We start from the raw sequence: 21,676 nt of genomic DNA, 5'->3' as shown, positions 1-21,676 counted from the left end.
GTCTTATGACAAACACATATCAAACATTTATATTTAACGTTAATAGAGTCAAAAACGATTTTCCTTCGTTTTCAGACACCACTATCTCCCTCATCCTCTTGATTCCATTATAAAAGCATCAATCATAGTAACCAGGCCGGATTATTGAACATCTTGCATCTAGCCATGCTGCTGACCCCTTGCACGGACTGCAACACATTCTAAATCAGAGAGCACAGGGGTAGTATTAACTGGGAACTTGGGGCTATTTGTGTCATTATTCTAGCATAGAGGATCCTGGTTGCTCAACACATACCACTGAAAGGATCTTTTATCAAGGAAAATTCTGAAATTCTTCTAGGTTTTGTGATGGCATTCCAGGGGCGTGCAGGCTGCACCTTGTTGGCCTTAATTACAGGTTTAGCCACTGAAAATATCTTGCCTCTGCCAGTCTTGCAGAAGCTGATCACAGGTGATGGCAGAGGTGGCACTACAGCCTTTCATTTGCTCAATGATGCCCCTCAGTCAAGCAGTCTTGCAGTGACAAAAAAGCTCCAGATGTTAAAAGGCATTGCCAGAGCTCATAAGCAGCATGTGCTACAGCTGGGTCCAAGTGACCATGTTTCGCAGTCACTTCCTTCACAGACCGAGATGTGCAGCAAATGTTCCTCAATTTAGAATATTTAGTAAATGGTATCCTATGTGGATTCCATGACCTCAAATCACCTCATTGGGGTGTAACTGGGGAAGACATTTGAGGGCGTGGAACTTTGACTGTAGATTACCTCAGATCAGCATAACAGGCTCTCTCAGTGGTAATATTTTATGCAGGTGCTGAGACACACACAGCTGGATGGTGACCGGATCATGCTATTGCACAGTGCATTTAAGGGAGCAGGTGTGTTGTTCTCTGTCATAAATTCTATTTATCATCAGATGGTTTGTGTTATATTAGCACAACACATAAAGGGTGATGGCCTTACTCACAAGGATTCAGGGATGTTAATAGAAGGATATTTGACCATACTGTACGGGTGATTACAACTGAATGTAGCCCCCGTGACCTTCCTAAGAAAACAAGTTCCTTAATACTGCCTGTCCAAATGCAGCATCGGATCCGGAGCTGGCATCCAAGCAGTAGTGCGTGCAGAAGGCATAGCCCAAGTAGCCGCCTTGCTGATGACCTACCACAGAACTTGCCTCTGAAAAGCAACTGCTGTGGCCTTGGCTCTGATAGCGTGGGCATGCATATTTGTCGGGAGTGGTTTGTGCTGCCCCTCATAGGCCTCCTTGATGGTCATTACCATCCATCTTGCTATGGAGGCCTTGGAAGCCTGATAGCCGGGTTTTGACCCATCAAAGGTGACAAAGAGAGCCTCTAATTTGCAGAAGCTCTCGGTTCTGTCTAGGTAAAATTTTAGAGCACGCCGAACATCTAGACAGTGCAGTACCCTCTGAGCTTCGTCCTTAGGGTCCGCAAAGAAAGTAGGTAGCACTATCTCCTCATTCAGGTGAAACAAGGAGACTGCCTTAGGTAAGAATGCAGGGTGAGTTCTAAGCGCTACCTTGTCCTTATGAAAAGTAGTGCAACTCTGAAGACACCAATGCCTGGATTTCACTGTCCCTGCGTGCAGACATAAGACCCACCAAGAGGGCTGTCTTAATGGTGACGAGCCTGATGTCCGCGGATGCCACTGGCTCAAATGCATAAATGAACAGTTCACCACTCTCACACTCTCCTAAGTCTAAACCTTACTGCTCAGTCACACTACCTTGATAGAAGGCCCCTACGAATCTGTCCACACAGCGGATTCTGAAAATCTATCTTCACAGTAGTGTACTGACTTTGGACTCCTGAAACCCTAAAACAGACAAATGCAGGAGGTAAGTGCCAGTCCACAAGGGTTTGGATGATTCAAAGAGGGTGGGTGAGAGTGTACCAACTTTAAAGGTCAATGAGTTCCTTCCAGAGGTGAGCCTTTAGTCCTTTTCTGAATTGAAATCACTTCTTCGCCGATGGGAGAGTGTACCAGAGATAGCCCCAGCGGCTCTGTTTCCATTACTGCATCATCAACAAGAACAAGAGGTGTTTAGCCTGACCTTTGTGAGCCATAGCCGAGTGAGTGACTGATAATGGGATGGTGGCGTGGTCAGACCATTCAAGTGGGATAGGATCTGCACAGGTGATGCAGGGAGATCAATTGAAGACTAAGGGCCTCATTACACGGTATGCGGTAAGGGTTTACCGGTACCGGTAAGGGCACCGGTACCGGTGAACCCTTACTGCCTTACTACGAGGTCCCTTTGCCGGACCCGACCTCAACGACTGGTTTTACCAGCCGTTAAGGAACGGGCCTGTAAAGGGACCTTGGTGCTAATTACGGTACCACAATTCCCATTGAGCCCTATGGGGGCAAACATGGGAATGGGGAAGTGCCTTGGTGAATGGGGAATTACCGGCACTGCTCACCTTGGAGTAGGCCGGTAATTCTGCCATCCACCAAGGCGGACAATGTAAAATACCGGCGGCAACCATGGCGCTAATAGCGCCATGGTTACCGCATACCGTGTAATGAGGCCCTAAGTCTAGGGTGTTGCCTTTGTTGTGCATGGGGGAGAGCACAATTTGCTTAATGTCATGGAAGCGATCAGTGCGAAAAGCGTGCTTCAAGTGTGGTTGTCAGCCTGGGAAAGACATTGTTTGAATGTGCTAATTTGGCAGAGGAGAGTAAGTTAGAGATGTCTGCAATGAAAGAGTCACTCCTGTAAGGCGCTCTGTAGATGAGGGGGAAGAGGATGGACACCTTGTGCGATGAGGGAACCGGCAGGTGAGCAATTCAAATGAGCTTGTTCTGGGAGAGGGGATGATGGAGCATGGCCAATCGCTCCTGTGGATGATTGCCACTTCACCTCCTGCACTTCCTGGCCGATCGGCATGTTGGACCCACTAGCCTTGGGGTAGGAGGACATTGAAAATGCAGTGAGAAAAGGGTAAACCATGTTTCAGTGATGAACACGACATTAAGGTTGGACAGTATGATGTCAGTGATCTCTGCAGTGTGAGCATTGCTGTCCAGGGCACTTGGCCATTCGGACCGTAGTGAGAGTGGGGATGGCTGTGGGGGGAGGTGACACATGGGGATGCATTTTGGTGAGTAGTAGGAGTAGTATCGATTAGTTTTTAGGTGAAATGAAGGCTAGTGGGTCAGGCACTTGGCCCTATCACCTCAAACAGGTGAGGTTCTTGTCTTTGCATGTCCTTTTCTCAGGACGCAGGTGATGACGCCTACGGAGGACTGATTAAATAGGTGGTGGGTGAAGAAACTGAGTGGCAGGGCCTGGTCACGTGACCAGCAGCCTACTCAATGCTGTTTGCCTGGAGCTGGCCTACAGTCCTTAAGTAGAGGATTGGAAGGCGTGAAAACTGGAGGTGGGCAGAGCAACTGAGTTACAGGGCCTGGCCACGTGACCAGCATCCTACTCAATGGAACATCTTGAGTATCCACTGACACCCCTCTGCTAAATCCCATGTCATATCACTTCTCCTCCTCCTGTGTTCTACTCTTTACAGCCATGTGATAAATTGAGGTATGTTCCATGAGCATCCAATACAATCTCCCCAAAGAACATTCATCAGCACAAACCACCATAGGCTAGATGGCTCAATATCCATAACAGGTCGCACTCTCCATTTCTCTCCATTATATGCAAGTCTCTACTCGGGTCACTACAAACACTCTTTCTCAGAAACGATCACTCTCTGCATTCCACATTGTGCACTCTGCTTCTGGGCACCCATTAACCACTCAAGCCACTCAAGCCACAAACCTCCCTGTTCCACTGCAAGAGTCTTCTCTGACTACTTGCCAGACTCCACAACAATGTTCTACAACCCTACAGGTCAATGGCTTCACCAAAGTCTTCGCAACTAAGAAAGCCTGACCGGTCATCCTCTCCTGCTGATAACATGCACAGAGATCTTTCCACCACCTCCATACTAGAATATTTGCTCGATGGCATGCCACCAAAATGAACCTGTCAATGTAAATTGTCTGTAGCATCTGTTAAGCACAGTCCTTCAACATCTGCATTTTGATATGTTGTTGTTTCGCATAGTGCCTATTCACAAAACGTTTGACTATGCAAATGAAGGGAAGTGTGTTGAGTGTGATTCACAAACTTAAAATATCTCTACAATTGTGCACATTTGAAGTGGGAGGATGCCCCATAGAAAAGCACATTGCAATTCACTATCAAGGCGCTATTTTTTGTGCAAGGAAAGGCTTTGCATCCCCCTCCCCGTTTGGAACAGGCACAATGGCGAAGGAGATGCACACAGAATAAAAGTTTGATTTCTTATCCTAACCTAGGACAACAGATTTGTGTCACTGTTGCACCACTTGAATTTCATGTGCAATAAAAGTTGCACCCGTCAGCTCTATATTTTACACGTTAAATAGAAATGCCTGGTGAGGTGGTATCGTTCACCATGGTTACTCATTATGCAGTTTTTCAGCGGTTTAGGATTTAAACTCCCATCATCCCAAGCCAGTATTGTCAGTGTGAAAGAAGAATGGGAGATGTAGTCCAAAAACATCTGGCGCACCACATAATAGGTAACTAGTGAATTAATACGTGTGTAAAGAAGCACATACATCCGTAATTTTCCTAGCCACCCAAAATAAAAAACATTGTTCAGATACAACGGGGTAAAAATGAGGACACATGCACATTTCACATTTCACACATGTATTTATGTTTGACTTGATTCTGGATTACACTTTACTGATTTTATTTTTTTTTTTTTATTCAGGGAGAAACAATATTCTATCTGATCAAACCAGCTTCAGCAAACATTTCTTTGTACGAACGTTGGCAATCGGCATCAAACCACGGCGAGATGTTTTTTGCAGATCAAGTGGACAAGTGTTACAAGTGTTCGGTCAAACAAGGGCAAACCCTCTTTATTCCAACAGGTGAGAAGTTGATACCCAATTGGGAAGATGCTGTGTTTCCCCAATGATGTCGGAATAATCAATTTTTCTTTGGAAGTCCCATTTTCGTTTTTAGACTGTAGAGGGGCTTTATATATTTAAATTGTTTTTCTTGATTAATGCATGTTCCTTCCGATATTTATCAGCCTGCGTTTATTTCATTGTGTTAACGATAAGCAATCTGATTGGCGGTGGCTATGCTTTTCCAGATTCACTTCCGTCTTGCTGAGTGTTTTTGTCCTGCAGGGCATGACCATGATTCACAGTAGGTCATGCTAACAAACCTATTGCCTCGAATGGTTTCTGAATGACCAACACATGCCTTTATCATTTACAATCAATGGTCGTTTGAATCGATGAATTTTATACCTCAACCTTTCATTTAAATATTATGATGTCTGCAAATCCTGTTACAGTACATTAGTTTAAAAGAGGTCAAATATGTTGATATTTCTTTTGCTATGTGCATGGTTGTTTTGGAATAGTGGTGTTCTTGGAGTTGAGTCTGGTGATAATTATGACTCTGCCTTTTCTAGCAGTTCTTCATATTTTGAAACACGCACACGGCCCGGCGGCAATGATAAAAGTACCACAAGTCACCATTTTTGGCACTGGTGTTTCAGAACTGAGAAAGGGACAATTTCATCAATAATCCTGTCATCTGAAAACCGTTACAGCAACAGCTGGTTATAACTTGTGTCTGTAATGTATTCTTTTAGCAAACAGATACAACATATTACCACATAATAAAGGAAAGCTTGTCACTTATCTGTTGTAATCAGGCATCTGTATATTAGCATATCTGTGGCAAAGAGCACTACAGCAACAGCCACCTTTGACTCAGCAGAGGAAAAGCTTACCAAATTACTTAGCCGCAGCCTGTTATGGATTCATCTAATCTTTTCAACTTGAAATCAGAGTGCTCCCCATTTCACAGACAATGGCCAGAAGAGTGCCCATTCTGCCTCCTCGAGAGATAGCCACTTAGCCACGGCTGGGGATCCAGTGCATATATTTACTAACGTCCACCTGTGGTAGAAAGATTCACTATTAGATGCACAGGGCTCCAACTTTTGCCTGAAGTACCCAAAAGGTTTGGCGGCTATGGTCGAGCAGCCAGGCTTCGTCTAGGAGGGAGGAGGACTGTAGTTGAGTACAAAGACCTTTGAGTACACTTATAGTCAAGGAAACACTTACACACTGTAGTTATTTAAACATAGGGTTATTTATTTTATACAATAGGGTAATGCTAAACTAAAAATGCATTTTAGGTTAGGAAGGTTTCACACATCTATTCAGTAGGACATTTGCTGTAGCAATACTCAGTTAAATGGTAGACTTTTTTAGATGAGAAACAGGTAAGTATCGAGAGTAGCTTTAGGTTAGGAAATTATTCAACAAACATTTACTAAAAAGCAATACTGGCAAGTTAAATAACTTTGTGTAGGCCTAAACTTTAGAAGTCAACCTTATCTGGGGCATGAGAGTCTCAAAAGTCAGATGGAGGCACTGGGGGACCAGTGACCCGTGGGTGGCATAACGAAGGAATACAGACGCTGTCTAAGTTGTTCAATGTGCAGATGATTCTTTTCGTAGCAAGTAAGTTATGACATTGGATTCAAAAGGTTCAGGGGGGCTAGGTACGTCTCACCTGAAGGGTGTCTGCCTCTAGGACAGATGTCCTTAGGCATGAGAGAACACTGTTGGGTCGTCCACCCCAATGTGAATCAAAAGGTGCAAGAGCAGCGAGCAGCAACACAAAAACTACCTAGGTAAGTACCCAGGAGTGAGAAGGAACCACCATCAACGAAGAACAGCAATGTCGCCAAGATAAGACGACAGTATCTATGGTTCCGTTCTCTGGACTTGGCATCTGGAGGAAGAATTTTTGGCAGGAGCAGTTGGTCAGACTCAGTCACAGGGATGCCCAGCAGACAGTCTTCATGGCATTTGGTTGTGGAGGCTCAACAAAGGCTTTGTAGCAGCAGCGGGTGTCACCCGGCAGACGTTTTTCCTTCTCTCAGTCCACGACTCAGCTGAGGGGACTTCTATGATTGGGATGGATTCTCTGTGAGCCCAGACAGATGCCCACAAGTTTGCAGCCATGACCGTGGTTGACGAGATGCTACACTGTAGCAGTGTCAGAGGTCCCAGGGTATTCTGATATTGCAGGCCTGGAAGGTCTCAGCTCGTCGTGGGATGGCTCAGACTGTAGCTGATCTCGAGACTGGTTAGGCCCACAAGTCCAAAGGAGGAAGTCGTAAAGTCCGGATCTTCCCTGTTGCAGAGAAGAAAGGGCTGGAACTACAGCGGTCGCTCAGTCTGTTTTAGCGGGCACTGGTGATGGCTGCAGGCATCTCGTTCTTCTTCATTGAAATGGATCTTCCAGTGGTCTGCTCTGGCTTCAGCATTAAGACACTTGCCTTTTATACAGGAACCCAGCTAATCAGAATGCATGTTACATTCAAACCTAGGGTGGTGGCTTTCCCAAGGGAAACTGGATCCAAGCTGACACACTGAAGGGTAAAGAACAGAGGAGTTTCAGTGACCTCCCAGTTTCCTGTCCTCCCAGCCACACTGGCGCCTTTAGGCGGGCTTCTCAATGGGAGCCCAGCAAAGACAACAGAATTAGCGGTATCTCCGCCACCCAGGTCAGCAGAAGAAAGGACAAGTCATTGTGAGTTTGCGAAACAGAAGAACAAGGGTGCCCTGACTCCTCCGAATAGAGCCTGGGATGTAATTATCGCACAATCGGTAGAAAATCATCCACTGCCACCAGCCACTCAGTTAGACTTGTCACTGTAACCTGAAAGTTACAGAAGTGAGAAAAGGGATACAATGTGTCCTGTCAGACCTCCACATAAGGGTGTTTGTGCTTTTACTCACAAGGAAAAACATAGGTAGGATAACACATATATCCCTATTCTGGTAACCTTAAGTTAGCATAGGAAAATAAAACAAAAAACCAAAAAGGGAAGCTCAAGGAGCTTCCAGCAACACTGCACAGAAGGTGCTGTTTGCTGCAATATGAAAATACAGATGTCATAAAAAATGGAGGAAAGCACACTCCATCAAGAGACACCAAAGAGGGTTCTCAGGGCCACAGAAAAGAATGAGTGAGCGAGGAAAAAGGGTTCCCACTTACTTGAGAGATTCAGAAAAAAATCCAATAGTCGAGCGAAAGTGCTGGGGACATGATATATGATATGATATATGATATGGCATTTATAACGCGCCTATACACAAGTATTTCAAGGCACAAGAGGCAAGGAAGGGGAACAAAGGGAGGACAGACAACTATCCTACTAGGCCAGGTGTCATTCAGATCGCGCTAGTGCGTGGCAAGGGGCAGGGACAGTGCAGTACATGAGAATAGATAATAACAATGAGTGAGTAACGGCCAGTGGTTCTAAGTGATCCGGCTGTGGCAAATTCAGCTGCGGTCGGAATGTTCGCACGAGAAAGGTGCGAACTACCAAAGGTTTGCACCTTTCTCATGCAAACACACATCCATACTCACACACACAACACACCCACAACACACCCATAACACACACCCCACCCACACCCTCAACACACCACCACCGGCACCCCCAACATAAACAAATCCACTTACCTACCTCTTCATGCTGGGTCCCTGTGGCGCCAGTTCCCTTTTTCTTCCGTGATCGGGAACCGGCGCTGCAGGGTCCTTTTCTTTTCTTCTTTTTTTATTTTTTACAGAAGACTCCGGGGGTGTCCCCGGCAACCCCCTCTCCCTTTACTATAATGTATAGTGAGTGGGGCGAGGCAGGGAGGCTGTTCCAGAGGGAGGCATCCGCCAAAGAAAGAGATCTACCACCAACTCGTTGCTTGACAACTCAGCAAGTGGGGAGAATTACACACAGTATGACCATTCTACCTAACACACACCAAAGGACTCTGACAGCAAATATGTTCATTCAGTGTGGACTGATGGATTGGTCTCCACCCTTTTCCCAGTAGCCCCAGACAGAGGGGCCAAGCTGACCCAACAAAAGCTTTGTTTAAAGTGACAACTTGCTTCCTCTGAGGAGGAGATTCTGGCCATTATTTTCCTCGATCTACTTACCAGAATTCTTCGATTACAAATTTCTCTGTTAGCACCATCACTTCCTCTCATTAAATCTGATACGTGGGACCACTTCTGAATCCATACCGATCGCAGCATCTAACCTGCTATAGCTACTTACAAATGTTGCTGGGAGATATTTCAGTCCTAGTGCCTGACTTTCTGTGACCCCTGTAAAAACTGGTTTCAGTTCTGAACTATTATTTGAAATGTAGTGGTTACATATACGAGCTTCCTTTTAAATCCAACACTAAAAATGTATGCATGTATTTGCATATGTACCAGTTGGAAGTGGGAGACAGATGCAGTAACTTTTTTCCCTCAATTGACAGAGGGTGGGTGAGCCTGAACAAACCAATAGAGATTTACAGGGTTTCTCCCCCGGGAGCATTATTTTTATGATGGGTTGAAACGGTGCATTTTTCACCATACATTTTGGAAGAATGCCGTAAAAAGCAAATTACATTCATTTCTGTAGGTGAACACATGAAAAACAGACAGGAGCATTCTAGGACTTATTTCTATGATGCTTGTGTCTGCAGAATGTATCAGCATTGCCTCTATAAAACACATGCTTAAGATGCCTACAACATATGTCAGCAACGGTACTCTAAAGCACAATTTCAAGTTGCCTGTGGCCACAATATAAGCCAGCAATGCCACCAGAAAGCACATTTGTATTATATATATTCGACAAAAGTCATACAACTTTTCCAATACATACATGCAAATAATAACACACAGTTACAAACTTAGGATCACAACACATGAAAGTTAAAATGGTGCAAAGCATTATAATTCATCCCAGTCATAGACCTACCAATACTCAAGTGTCAATCAATTGAACAAATAGCAGTAACAATTGTCTAGGGCTACAACAATCAGGTAATGTGCACATTTGCATAAAATTACAGCCGCAAGAATTACGAGGTCAAACCTTTGTCCTCATCAGTAAAGGATTAGGCTATAAATTAAGCATTTGCTGAAACATTCACAGTTGAGGTTGCAGCACATGTCCTCTCCACTTTCCAAGATCTGTAATGAGACTTAGAAAATGTAAAGTATAGGTCAACACTGTAGAGTACAGGCACACAAATAAGATAATTCATAACAGCAATCAATAAGATTACTTTATATACATGTGTTTGCAGTAACACGAGACATAACACCTAATTTCACCAGATCACATCAAATTTTTGGCTTATAATATCAAGGAAAAAAAGGTCTTTAGTTTGTGAAACTGATTACATATTTGTCATAATGAATGCTAATCTCTTTTTCCAAGCACATCTCATATATCTCAATGTCAAGCTTTTTTTAGTTGATTTTCTGATTGCAGAAATCTAAAGCGCTAAATAATATTCCTTATGGCTTTTTGTAATATTAGTGTTTTGAGCCAAGATCTTAAGTATATACATAACGGACATAAAAAAGTAAATGCACAATGGTTTCATTGGTAATTTTGCAGTAATAGCATTGTTTTGATACAGTTTGCCCCCATTTAGAACAGAAGTGTAAGCTCCTAGCACAATTGTAATAGGAATAATGTATCCCACCTATCAAGATAGGATTCAAAGGTGTTAGAATCGTTCTTGCATAAATATTCCATAACCAGATTGCTCTTTACTGAGGGGTAACCTATCTTGTGGTGAAACCATTGATGGAATGCCTTAAGCAAATGGGATTTGGAGTGGGGACTCATATGTTGAGGACCAGGCCAAAAATCGGAAAGGTGTAGTTTGAACAACATATCCTTCTCATATTTTAGCCACAGTAACATGGCAGCTCCTATGGACTCTAAGAAAATGAGTAGGACAGCCAAATGATCTTTAAGAACCTCGTTTGTCCAAGTATTCACCCAATCAATCAATGGCTTTAGATTTTCTTTCAATGAAATACCCCTCAGACTGAGTTCTAGCAAAGTCTGGATTGTTGGGTGTTGTATGGTAGCAAGAGTAACTTTTTTACCATTTTTATTCTCTATGAATCCATATATTGTTGCGGAAACTGCTTGCATTGCATAAACATTGAGTGGGCGCTAGATATTAGTCTATCATCATATTTTTTGAGAATTCTAGCATTTCTTCACCTCTATGACCCTTATATGGTAAAGCTCTTCTTTACTAATGGTTTCCATGAGTGGGGAGGATAAACTCGAAAATAAACTTTACTGGATAGGATATCTCTATTAGCATATAATAAATAACACACACAAATGCAATCATACACATACAAAGCAGCCTACACATGTTAAGAAGAAACAGAATACATCAATAAAAACCACTTTAAAAAACTCCTTACTGTTGTCGTGCAAGCAGTGATAATATTTATAATTGGTTATGGCTAAATAAGTGAGCCCATCATAAAAGAGCCACCTTCACAAATTCATATAAACAGTAAGTAACATTTTTATACTAGCCGACAATTCATTATAAAAGATAATAAAGCCTAATATTAAAAATATTGAAACGGGGGTTTAAATATTTCTTGTGCATATCAGAGATTGTCTACAAAACAGTAAGAAATGGAAGACATCAACAGCTCCTGTGTTTCCAAAACATTTTTTGTCGTGTGCCAATTTATCCCATTTTCTTCGCTCATTTAAATGAAGCAAATTCTGTCTAGTCATCAGCACCAGTCTTTTACACTCTGCAGATCTTATATTACGCATTTCTCCTCCATCAGTTGTGTTTACATGATAACTAGCATAGCGTTTCAGCGAGGGTAGAGTTTTCACTTTTAGCCTGCTCAGATCTTTATCTTGACTCAGAGCGTTCTGCTTTACAATTTCTTTGACCTGGGTCAAAGAAGAGAGCAAAGCAATATTTAAGTTTAGGATCCCACAGCTGGATAAGGGTTTATGGCCTTCCCTGTACCAAACGTATTTATTGGCCTCAGGTGACCCTTCTTTTTCCTCTACTGCAATTTTCATGTTTGGGTTTTCTGCAAGGCTTAGATAAGCCTTCAGAAAACAGCAGGCGCAGCAAGCTTTTACCTGAGACGCATTTCTAGGTAGCGCCAATTCAAGGTGTAGTGCACAATTTGGTGTGCTGTGCGATAGCATCCATCCCAATGCCCAAATAATCAAAAAACTCCACAATCTCAATCTCCTTCCCCATCAAACTAAACATTATGTTTAAATGTTTCCTATAGCTCGGGGTGGGGTAGAAAACTAGGCTCTCTGTTTTAGTTGTGTTGAGTTTTAGCCCCTTTTCTTCAAGCAGTCTGTGTCATGTTGATAAATGGAGTTATAAATCCAACCCAGATTTTTATAAAAGGATTGCATCGTTGGCATAGAATAGTGTTACGATTTTCAGCCCACTGTGAGGAACCCGAGGGCGTTGTCACGTTTTTACAACCCTGCATCTTCCTCTTGGATGGCCAGGGAAAAGCCATCGCTCTTGGATTATGACCCTGGGGGTGGATTTGCGAGGGAGGATAATCTGGGTGGAGGAGACTTGGGGTTTGGGGAGAGGACATCCTTAGGTGTGACATGGTATCTCCCATTTCCTTGTCATAACAAACCCTTTATTCCTGAAGCCTTTATAGGCTATTATCAGCCCTTTCCCTGTTCTTCCCTTAAAACATGTCCCAAGAAATACCAATTCGACACTGGGACGAGGAAGAGACCAACTCGAAAGACACATCCTCATTTTATTAGCACTCATACATACCGGCCTCAGCTGGCTAAAGAGACAAGGAGGAGGACAGCACGAGTACGGCCGGACTACCGTTTAAACAGTGAGCGTTCTAGTCCCTTTTGGGCCATTCATTGTGGCGGGAACTTTAAAGCCAGTATCATTGTAGAAATAGAGGTAGCTGTGGAAGCAGGGCTACGGACTGCTGGGTACAAGCATACCTCTTGGAAGCAGCGGTGTGGCAGCGGAGCACTCAAGACCCTTTGGAAGATGCAGAATTTATGCAGTGGGAAACAAAGCTGAAAGGCGCTGGAGGCCAGTGGCGGACTGAGAGAGGGTGACCAGCGTCACCGTGTGAAGCAGTCATGTGAGTCCTGAGCTGCAGGAGGAGCACCGTTGGGTGAGCGAAGCCATGGAGAGCCGCTGGGAGAATACACAAGGTAACGCACAGGAAGGAATTAACTTTTTGGTGGCAGAGGACCTCGCAGGAAAGCTGTACGCTCCGACTGCTTACTGTACCAAGAAGGTGGAACACCGGGTTGGCAGGAAAACATGCAAAACAAGTAATGAATATTGATTTGAGTGAAAACAAATATAAGTACTTTTGAATACCGATCGGAGTGAAAGCAAGTTGGAGCACATTTGGGTAATGATCAGAGTGAAAGAAAGTTTGCGAATCTGCCTGTTACAAACAAACTGTATAATATGAGAAAAAGCATTGGCAGCAGCCAAGAGCATTCAAGGAACTGTATGTCATGAGAAAACCTGCATTGGCAAGAGCCAGGAGAATGCAAGAAAGTGTAACAAGTACATAGTGGCAAACCAAGCCACGGTACAATGTAAGTAGCATGTGACACAGATGAATAAATCAAGCATTACTGTCAAGTTGAAGAAGTGGCCTAATGTTGAATGAAAAGCAGTAAAGAGGGGGTATCGGTTGCGTGGCCTGTACTGGGTGGACCGTGTTGTCCAACACCTGCGCCTAGACCGAGTGCCCCTGTATGGAAAAGCCACTGAAAGCACCCATAAAGAACCTTGTATTTTAACTGCAACAACTTCTATGTGATTACGAAGTTAAGGAACTGAACTACCTATGTGAACTAGTGAAAAGTAACAATAACAGAAGAGCTGGGAAGTGTGCCAAGGAATTGTGTTGTTTTGAAAATCTAGTAGATTCTAACTCTCGGGGAAAGGAACCCCTGTGCCTTATGAACTATTTTGTACTTGGGGAAAGGAAAGTGGATTACAAGCCAAGAGCTGGAAGAAACATGGAACTTTATTTTGAACACTACTTAGTTTGAGGCTGACATCCCTACACATTGTATACAGTTAGGTGTGAGGGCAAGTATAGGCTTTGGACACAAACAGACCTTTGCTTTGGTCTTCCTGACATAGACTTTCCTTCGTTCATTTAGGTAGGGCAATCCCACCTTCGCATAGGGCAACATAGGCTTGCTTCCAAACCTCTTTTTGTTAATAAAAGTTTCTAAGTTGAACTTTAAATTAAGTTGTCTCTGTCTACTTCATTATGCCTTCTCACCACCCATCTGTGTGGCATTTGCCGGAAATTCCAACAGTGAGAAGAGTAGGGGCACCAAAACGCAGCATTGCCAGACCCCAATGTTAATGGTAGAAGTTTCACTGGGGCCCATATTCTTGTCGCCCCTAACCCAGGCACAGGTGTTAGACTAAAGCAGCCAGATGGAATTTATAGCTTTTTCTATGGGCTATTAAATCTTTACAAAGTGCGCTTTGCCTGGTCACCAACTCGCAATAATCTACCCCTGTTAAATTCACTGCCTCGATCAGAGCTAAATGGCATTCCACATCATACTAACTGGTATGGATTACTTTTGGCAGCACCAAATGGCTATTGCCAACTTTTGTTGTAAATAATGGTTTTATCGCCTCCAAAATCCTATTATAAAATGTAATATGATCTTGAAGATGTTGGGACTCTACATAATCAGTTAGAACTGGTCCGAGCGTGTTACATAAAACAGTATTTAAGCAAGCCTTATTCAGTTTAGTCCACTTCTTTCTAATACATAGATTACTATTTATTATGACCAAACCTGATGTAATCTTGTCTGGGCGTGACATTAAACATACGATCGAATCATGGTCACTTTCCAGTCTCTTTATCACTATAACATTTGTGACCATGTTCCAAACACTTAAATCAGCAAAAAAACTATCAATGAATGGGAGCCGAGAATTCCAAAAGTCAGATGGGCAGGAATGTCATCTGTGAACCTCCCATTGCAGGTTGTGACTCCCACTGTAAACAACAGAGAGGCAACATAGAACACCCATTGGTAGTAATGTTGAGGGGTATTGATTGAGGGGTATTGACCAAAGCTGAGGGGTACTCCCCAAATGTGATTTTTTTGGTTCCATGTCATTTCTTCGTGGGACGTTTTTTCGCTGGTTTTTTACCACAAATTTTGTAACGAAAAAAACCATTGAATTTAAAAAAAAAATGTGGGGGGTTTCCCCTCCCAACACCCCATTCCCTTTCAGTTTTTGTCTATTCCCAAACACCCACATCCCATATATATAATTTTCTGACCCCCCCAAAAAAAGTTTTGATGGGTTTTTTCATTAAAAAATTCACTGTAAAAACCCCATGAAAAAACGTCCCGCGATGAAAGGACGTTGTACCATTTTTTTTCTTCTTTTAGTAAATCCAGTTCCGGGAATGGTTATAACTGCATGTTAAAATTGACAGCAATTATTAGTTTATCCTCCAACTTCCTGTTGGCAAACAAGGAGTGGATATTGTTTTCTAGCCGGGTGATTGTTGGTTGGTGGGATCTAAGATAAATATTAATGATAAAAAAGGATTTGTATAATGGGGTTTTCAACAACACAGTTTAGCAGCAATGCCACTGAAAAGAACAATTTCATGATAACTGTATCCATTGCAGATGCCATGTTGCCATTGAAAAACACATTTTCATGAACCATGTGCACACAGTCAGTGCCACTATAAAACATACCTTTACGATAACTACACCAAAATAAATGTCAGCATTGTGTAGCAATAAGGACGAATTAGACTAAACAAGTGGTGCCATGATGGTTGCTATAGACTTTTATTTAACATAAAAATAAACCTATCTGTCCTTAATGCTAATTGGGTTACCCTATCTTAACTAAAGAAATTTGGGTGCGCCTTAGGAAGTCCATCTAAGTCCAAATCAAAAGGCACAGTTCCAGTCAAAAAGGCTCCTACTCTATCCCTGCCCCTACAAAAAGTCATATCAAAGTTCTGCTAGTTCTGTAACCCAGGAGAATGACTCCCCTCTTATGGATGTAAAGTGCCCCAAAGATTCTTTGGTTTACACAAACAAAACAGTTCTATAGGATACTCATGGGGCTAGGAGAATGACTCCGAGCTGGATATCCAATGTCTTTCACAGTTCTCAGCAATACCTGGAATTCACTGACTTAACTTTCTTTATTCTGTCCCCACTGGGACGACGAAGGTGCTCCCTGAGTCCCTCCTGACTCTCCAGCACCACACTCTTGTGGAACAGCCCAGGGAATTGATTTACAAAATGGTTCACTACTCTGTTGACTTCTTTACTGTTTACAATCTCGTATTTTCCCAGCCCCGCCCAAACTTATTCCTGTTCCTATTTCCTGCTCCCGGGGAACTCTTTACCGGTTTGCCAGTGGTCGCGGGTCCACTTTCTCTATTTCCACTTCTTTCTCCATGCTTTTTCTATGACTTTCTTCTCTCCATGGTCAGCTACTGCTGGCAGTCTCTGCGTAGGTGTCGGAGCTCTCGTTCCACCCATGACAAGTCATGCCACCACCACAGTCTCCTGCTCTCTCCACATATTTGCCTACATGGCTCTGCTGTAGGCTACAATAGGTAGTCTCAGGACCCGTCGGTCCACCCCCTGCAAGTCGGTCCATCGTCTCTCAAGGTTCACTAGGCTGGTTCCCAACCGACTCGCAAGATGCTTTTCCGGTGTCCTGCCACTTCTCTCTAGAGCTTTGGAGAGATGTGCATCGCTGAAGTCTTCCCCCAAAACCCAAGTGCAGTCGAATGGGATTTGCGGCAGTCACTACGGTCGCCACGTTCTCTTTCTGGACATATCGCAGCTTTCAGCATGCCAGAACCGCATGTGCCATGACCTGACGGGTCAGGGAATGATGAAGTACACAGTCCTTCTTTAGTGTTCAATTTAAATAGCGGGGATGGCCCAGCATAACCGCAGTCCAACTGACAGCAGCTGATAGAGGTTTCGTCTCACCCGATTGTAGTGTTCTCAAGCTCTTCTTCGTCCCTGTACCCATTACATCAGGACAATTTGATATTTCACAATAACACATAGTTTCGAATGTGAGTTTATGTGTGGAAGATTTCGTCATTAACATCAGCCTGCAGGGTTGGAGTTTATGGGGGTCGTGCCTCGCAATCACACCCTTATCCTCAGGAGAGAAGTCAGTCTCTATTTAGATCCTCCTGCATGTTACCATCCCTAGGGGAATTATTGGTTAGCAGCCTCATACATACATACATACCTTACACACAAAAACACACACAAACACATATAAACACGCACACTAAATACACAACTCTGCATGCACTGGTGGAGTTGTCTGCCTCACTCCACCTTTCCTCATCATGATAGCAGAGGGCAGGTACAGCCACATACAATTTACCCCTTCTATGCAGGGCTAGACTACTATCTGAGATCAGATGGGGTGGGCCCCAGCACAAGGTTCCTCTCTTCACCCTTTCCTATCCTTAGGTCTGTACAGACATGGCTCAATACCCTGAGCTCTCCCCAAGGCTGCATGAGAGACACCATGGGGAAGGTGTTAAGAACTTGCTCTGTCTCTTACAGCACATCAGTTGTAGCAACCCTACTCTGCCCTTTCCCCCGGCTAGTGTAGCAGTGCTTACTATCCTATATTTTTCAAATATAGGTTTCCTTTTAAATTTGTGATTTGCCTGTTCTCTCTTATTTGGTTTGTTGGTTGCCAAATCAGTGTGCGCATCACCAAATCTGTTACGTACCTCCAAATCATCAGTGGCTCTTTCTCGCTTAATTAGGGTTTTGGAGCTCAGAGCCAGTTCATAGAGACTTTTATTGAGGCGAAATAGCTGATTCCTGTAGGTTACTGTCTCTTCCTTTCACATCCAAGCCAACTGCCACATTCCTTTCAGTATCCGCGTGGCTCCTCTTCTTCTCCTTCTCTCATGAAGGAAGTCTAAAAGCAAACATTCACTCTCTCCATAGGTGCAGGTTCGTGTACCTAAAAGTTCAGTTAGGATTTACTGCATATAACCTCACAGCTTGTCAAATGCATCTGCAGCCATGAATCTCATGACTCTGTGGTAGGCTACTCTTCACGTGTTACCCATCCTTCAAGCTTCATGAAATGGGCAACTTTCCCCATTTGTAAAGTGGATAATTTGAATTTGATGACATGAAGAATTCTGTCCAAGTGTATTAGGATTCATGTTCTGACATGGCCCCGTTGTGACCGATAAATATTATTCTTATCCTAGTGACCAGCTTTTCCTCGGATCTAGATAGCCTGCACCCCTTTTCATTATCCCTCAAGGGGACTGTTAGCCCATCTCCATTGGCATATTTATTTTCAATATTGGAGCAGTGGTCCTTACTTTGTTTGACTCTGGGTGCTCTTTTCGGCCATCTGCTCTTTTCTAAGCTCGTAAGAAGCAGTGCGCAGCTCCATCATCAGGCCTGAGATCATGATTTTTCTTTCTATTTATGGCCAGGTAACCCCTTGCAAAAGGTACAAGAGCCTCATTATAAGTTTGGCAGTGGTGGTATAAAATCTGGTCTCTCAGAATATCTAAAGTTGTATCATTCAATCTAATTCTGTGTTTCAGAACGCATGAAAGCCATCGGAAGGTTCCTCTACTTAAAAGCGTCACTTGTTGTTACGATTGCGCGAGCCTCGTTGTGGCCGCGCATGCGCGTTCAGAATAAAGACGGTCCGTGCAGCAGTTGCCGCCGGGACCCTGGAACGTACAGACGTGTGATTACTGGTGTCAGTGCATGCATGCGTGTATGTGCTAGTACAGGGCGGCCCGAGGCATGGGTGCGCCCATCACATTGGCGATGAGGCGGGACACGGTGAGAGAAATGCTCGACACGGGCAAACGTGTTATGAGCATTTCCTCTTCGCGTGTGCTACGAACTTCACACAAGTGATGGCGGCCATTTTGTTTTCAGTATGTACGGCAGTAGCGGCCCGCGAGGGCGCTCGTGCGCTGCCCAAATGCTGAGGGTAAACAATTCCTCAATTTGTGGACACCCTGCAGCCCCCAAGTTGGGAGGGCTGCACTTCTGACCTGGGCATACAGGTTTTAGGAGAGAAGCAGCCAAAGGACATCACCACAGTACCTGAGCCCAAGAGTCCAGGTACGTCGAAGCACATTTCAGCCAGGTTTGCGGCCTCTACTATGGATTGAGGTGGCTGTGCGACCTGTGAAGATGGCGGACAGCGACAGAGAAGCTCCTGTGGCGGCAAGAGTGGTAAGAAGGCAGCATGGTTCCTTCCAACCCATGCAAGAATTTGATATATCAGGCCCACCTTCAAAACTGGGCCCAAGATGGCTTCCATGGATCAAAAAACTTGATATGTTCTGCGCTGCTACCAGAGAAACCGACGATGATTATAAAGTCGCTACTATATTCAGCAGGTACAGAAGTACTGCGTATTTACAAATCCTTCACCTTACCAGCAGCAACGTACACTGCTGTTAAAACTGCACTCCATGATCACTTTATCCCTCTATCCAATGTTGACTTTGACAGGTTTGCCATGTGCGGGGAAAAGCAGCATGGAGACGAGTCGTTAGATCAGTTTTGCACACGCCTAAGACAGCTAGCAAGCACGTGCAGATGGTCAGATACAGATGTGATGGTTCGCCATCAACTGATCCAGGGCTGCAGCTCCAGCAAGCTGCGGAGGCAGATTCTGAGGGAGCCCGGCATGACTCTAGCTCAAATATTGGACAATGGAAGGGCGTACGAACTCGCCGAAAGTAGAGGGGCGAAGATGGACGCAGCAGTATGCCCAGGCAAACACGAGGATGCCTTTTCTGTGGGGAGACAATCTCAATTGAAACCCCGGTGGAGCCAAAAGAGGCAGGAAGCATCATCCCCGCAAGGTGGCGTTGCCATTTGCCAGTATTGTGGGTATGACTTGCCGCAATCAGAAGACTGTCCAGCGAAAACGAGAGTCTGCGGGAGATGCAACATGCCGGGACACTATGCCAGGATGTGTCGGGTCGCTGCCCCGGGTTACCACACAGAGAGGGCCAGCCAGGTCAGGTGGTGGTTTCAGGAGACAATGCAGTGTCGCCGCACTGGAGCAAGATGCCCAGAGGCTCAACATAGCTGAGGAGGAAGAGGAAGATGAAGAAGTCTTCTTCATTTCGAATTTGGGTACAGGGGCGAAGAAACGCAGACAACCGATGTGCGTTGTAGACATTCAAGGGACCCCCACACAAGTGCTAATCGACACAGGGGCCTCGGTGTGTGTACTGGCCACAGAACATTATGAGGCCATTCCAGGCCCTCCTCCCCTGGACAAGTCGAGAGGCAGAATTTTCACATTTGGAGGAGACACTCCCCTACCCATCAAGGGGCTATTTGTGGCCCCAGTGTCCCGTGGAGGCAAAATGATCAAAGCAAGGTTTTTCGTCACCAACGTCAGCCCACGTTCCCTGTTGAGTTGTGCTGCCTCGGAAGCATTGGACCTTGTGCACTTTGCGCTGGAGGTCTACCAAGGTGACATTGTTACGCTTCTGGAGAAGTTTGCTAGCACCTTTCAGGGGATTGGAAAGCTGAAGGTTGAACCAGTGCGGCTGCACATTGATGAGACCATCCGGCCGACAGCGCTGAAGCACCGCAGGATTCCATTCCACCTCCATTCCCAAGTGGAGGATGAACTCAAAACACTCATCAGTATGGACATCACTGAAACGGTGGAGGGGCCGACTCCATGGGTCTTGCCCATTATTGTGGCGCCAAAGCCCAAACAACCTGGCCGGTACGCATCTGCGTAGACATGCGGCTTCCGAATGCGGCCATCAAGCGTGAACGCCACTTAACTCCCACGCTTGGCGACATCATCGGCGAACTGCAGGGAGCCAAGATATTTTCTAAGCTGGATCTGAGAGCAGGTTACCACCAGCCTGAACTGCACCCAGACTCGAGGTACATTACCACCTTTACCATGCACGAAGGTCTGTACCAGTTCAAGCGCCTCCGTTTTGGCATATCCTCGGCCGCAGAGGTTTTCCAAAATACCATCCGAGGTGCTCTGGCAGGACTCAAGGGTGTTATTAATATGAGTGACGACATTCTCGTTTTTGCCACGTCCCACGCAGAGCACATGAAGCGGCTGGAGGCGACCCTGCAAAGGCTGAGTGACCTAGGCCTCACCCTGCATAGGGAGAAATGCAAGTTCTTTTGGGACCGTATTGGGTTCTTTGGGTTCGTTTTCCATGCGAGCGGAGTGTCTCCAGACCCAGAAAAGATCAACGACATCCGAGAGGCAGCGGCGCCCCAGTCGCCCATGGAGATGCGCAGCTTTCTGGGGATGGTGAATTATTGTGGCAGATTCATCAAAGGACTGGCCTCACTCTCCGAACCCCTGCGGGCCCTGACCAAGAATGACACTGTGTGGGTCTGGGACAAGTGTGAACAGGAGGCGTTCTTGGCGATCAAGAGAGCACTATCTGACTAGGACACGATGTCGTACTTTGACCCCACTGCAGAGTCCAAGATTGTCGTGGATGCTAGTCCTGTGGGCCTAGGGGCAGTTCTCATGCAGGCGGATGCCAGGGGTGAAATGCTACCCATTGCATACGCGAGTAAGGCCCTTACAGAGACCGAGAGATGCTACTCGCAGACTGAGTGGGAGGCGCTAGTGATTCTGTGGGGCTGCAGGCATTTTCGTTTGTACATCCT

The 21,676-nt window shown here is 44.9% G+C and overlaps 1 protein-coding gene across 2 annotated transcripts in view; it reads left to right on the top strand.

The window, feature by feature from the left end:
* Nucleotides 1-21,676, top strand: part of PHF2 (PHD finger protein 2) — a 732,343-nt gene that overhangs the window by 533,217 nt on the left and 177,450 nt on the right. For both annotated transcript variants that reach the window (XM_069643584.1, XM_069643583.1), the window contains exon 7: nucleotides 4,793-4,955. In XM_069643584.1, coding sequence (XP_069499685.1) covers nucleotides 4,793-4,955 — 163 coding nt within the window. The remainder of the gene's footprint in view (nucleotides 1-4,792; nucleotides 4,956-21,676) is intronic.

This window comes from Ambystoma mexicanum, chromosome 2p (genome assembly GCF_040938575.1).
Source record: "Ambystoma mexicanum isolate Mex_15411 chromosome 2p, UKY_AmexF1_1, whole genome shotgun sequence".
Classification (NCBI taxonomy): domain Eukaryota; kingdom Metazoa; phylum Chordata; class Amphibia; order Caudata; family Ambystomatidae; genus Ambystoma; species Ambystoma mexicanum.
Note: the sequence above shows the minus strand (reverse complement) of the source record. Positions and strands in the feature narration are given on the sequence as shown.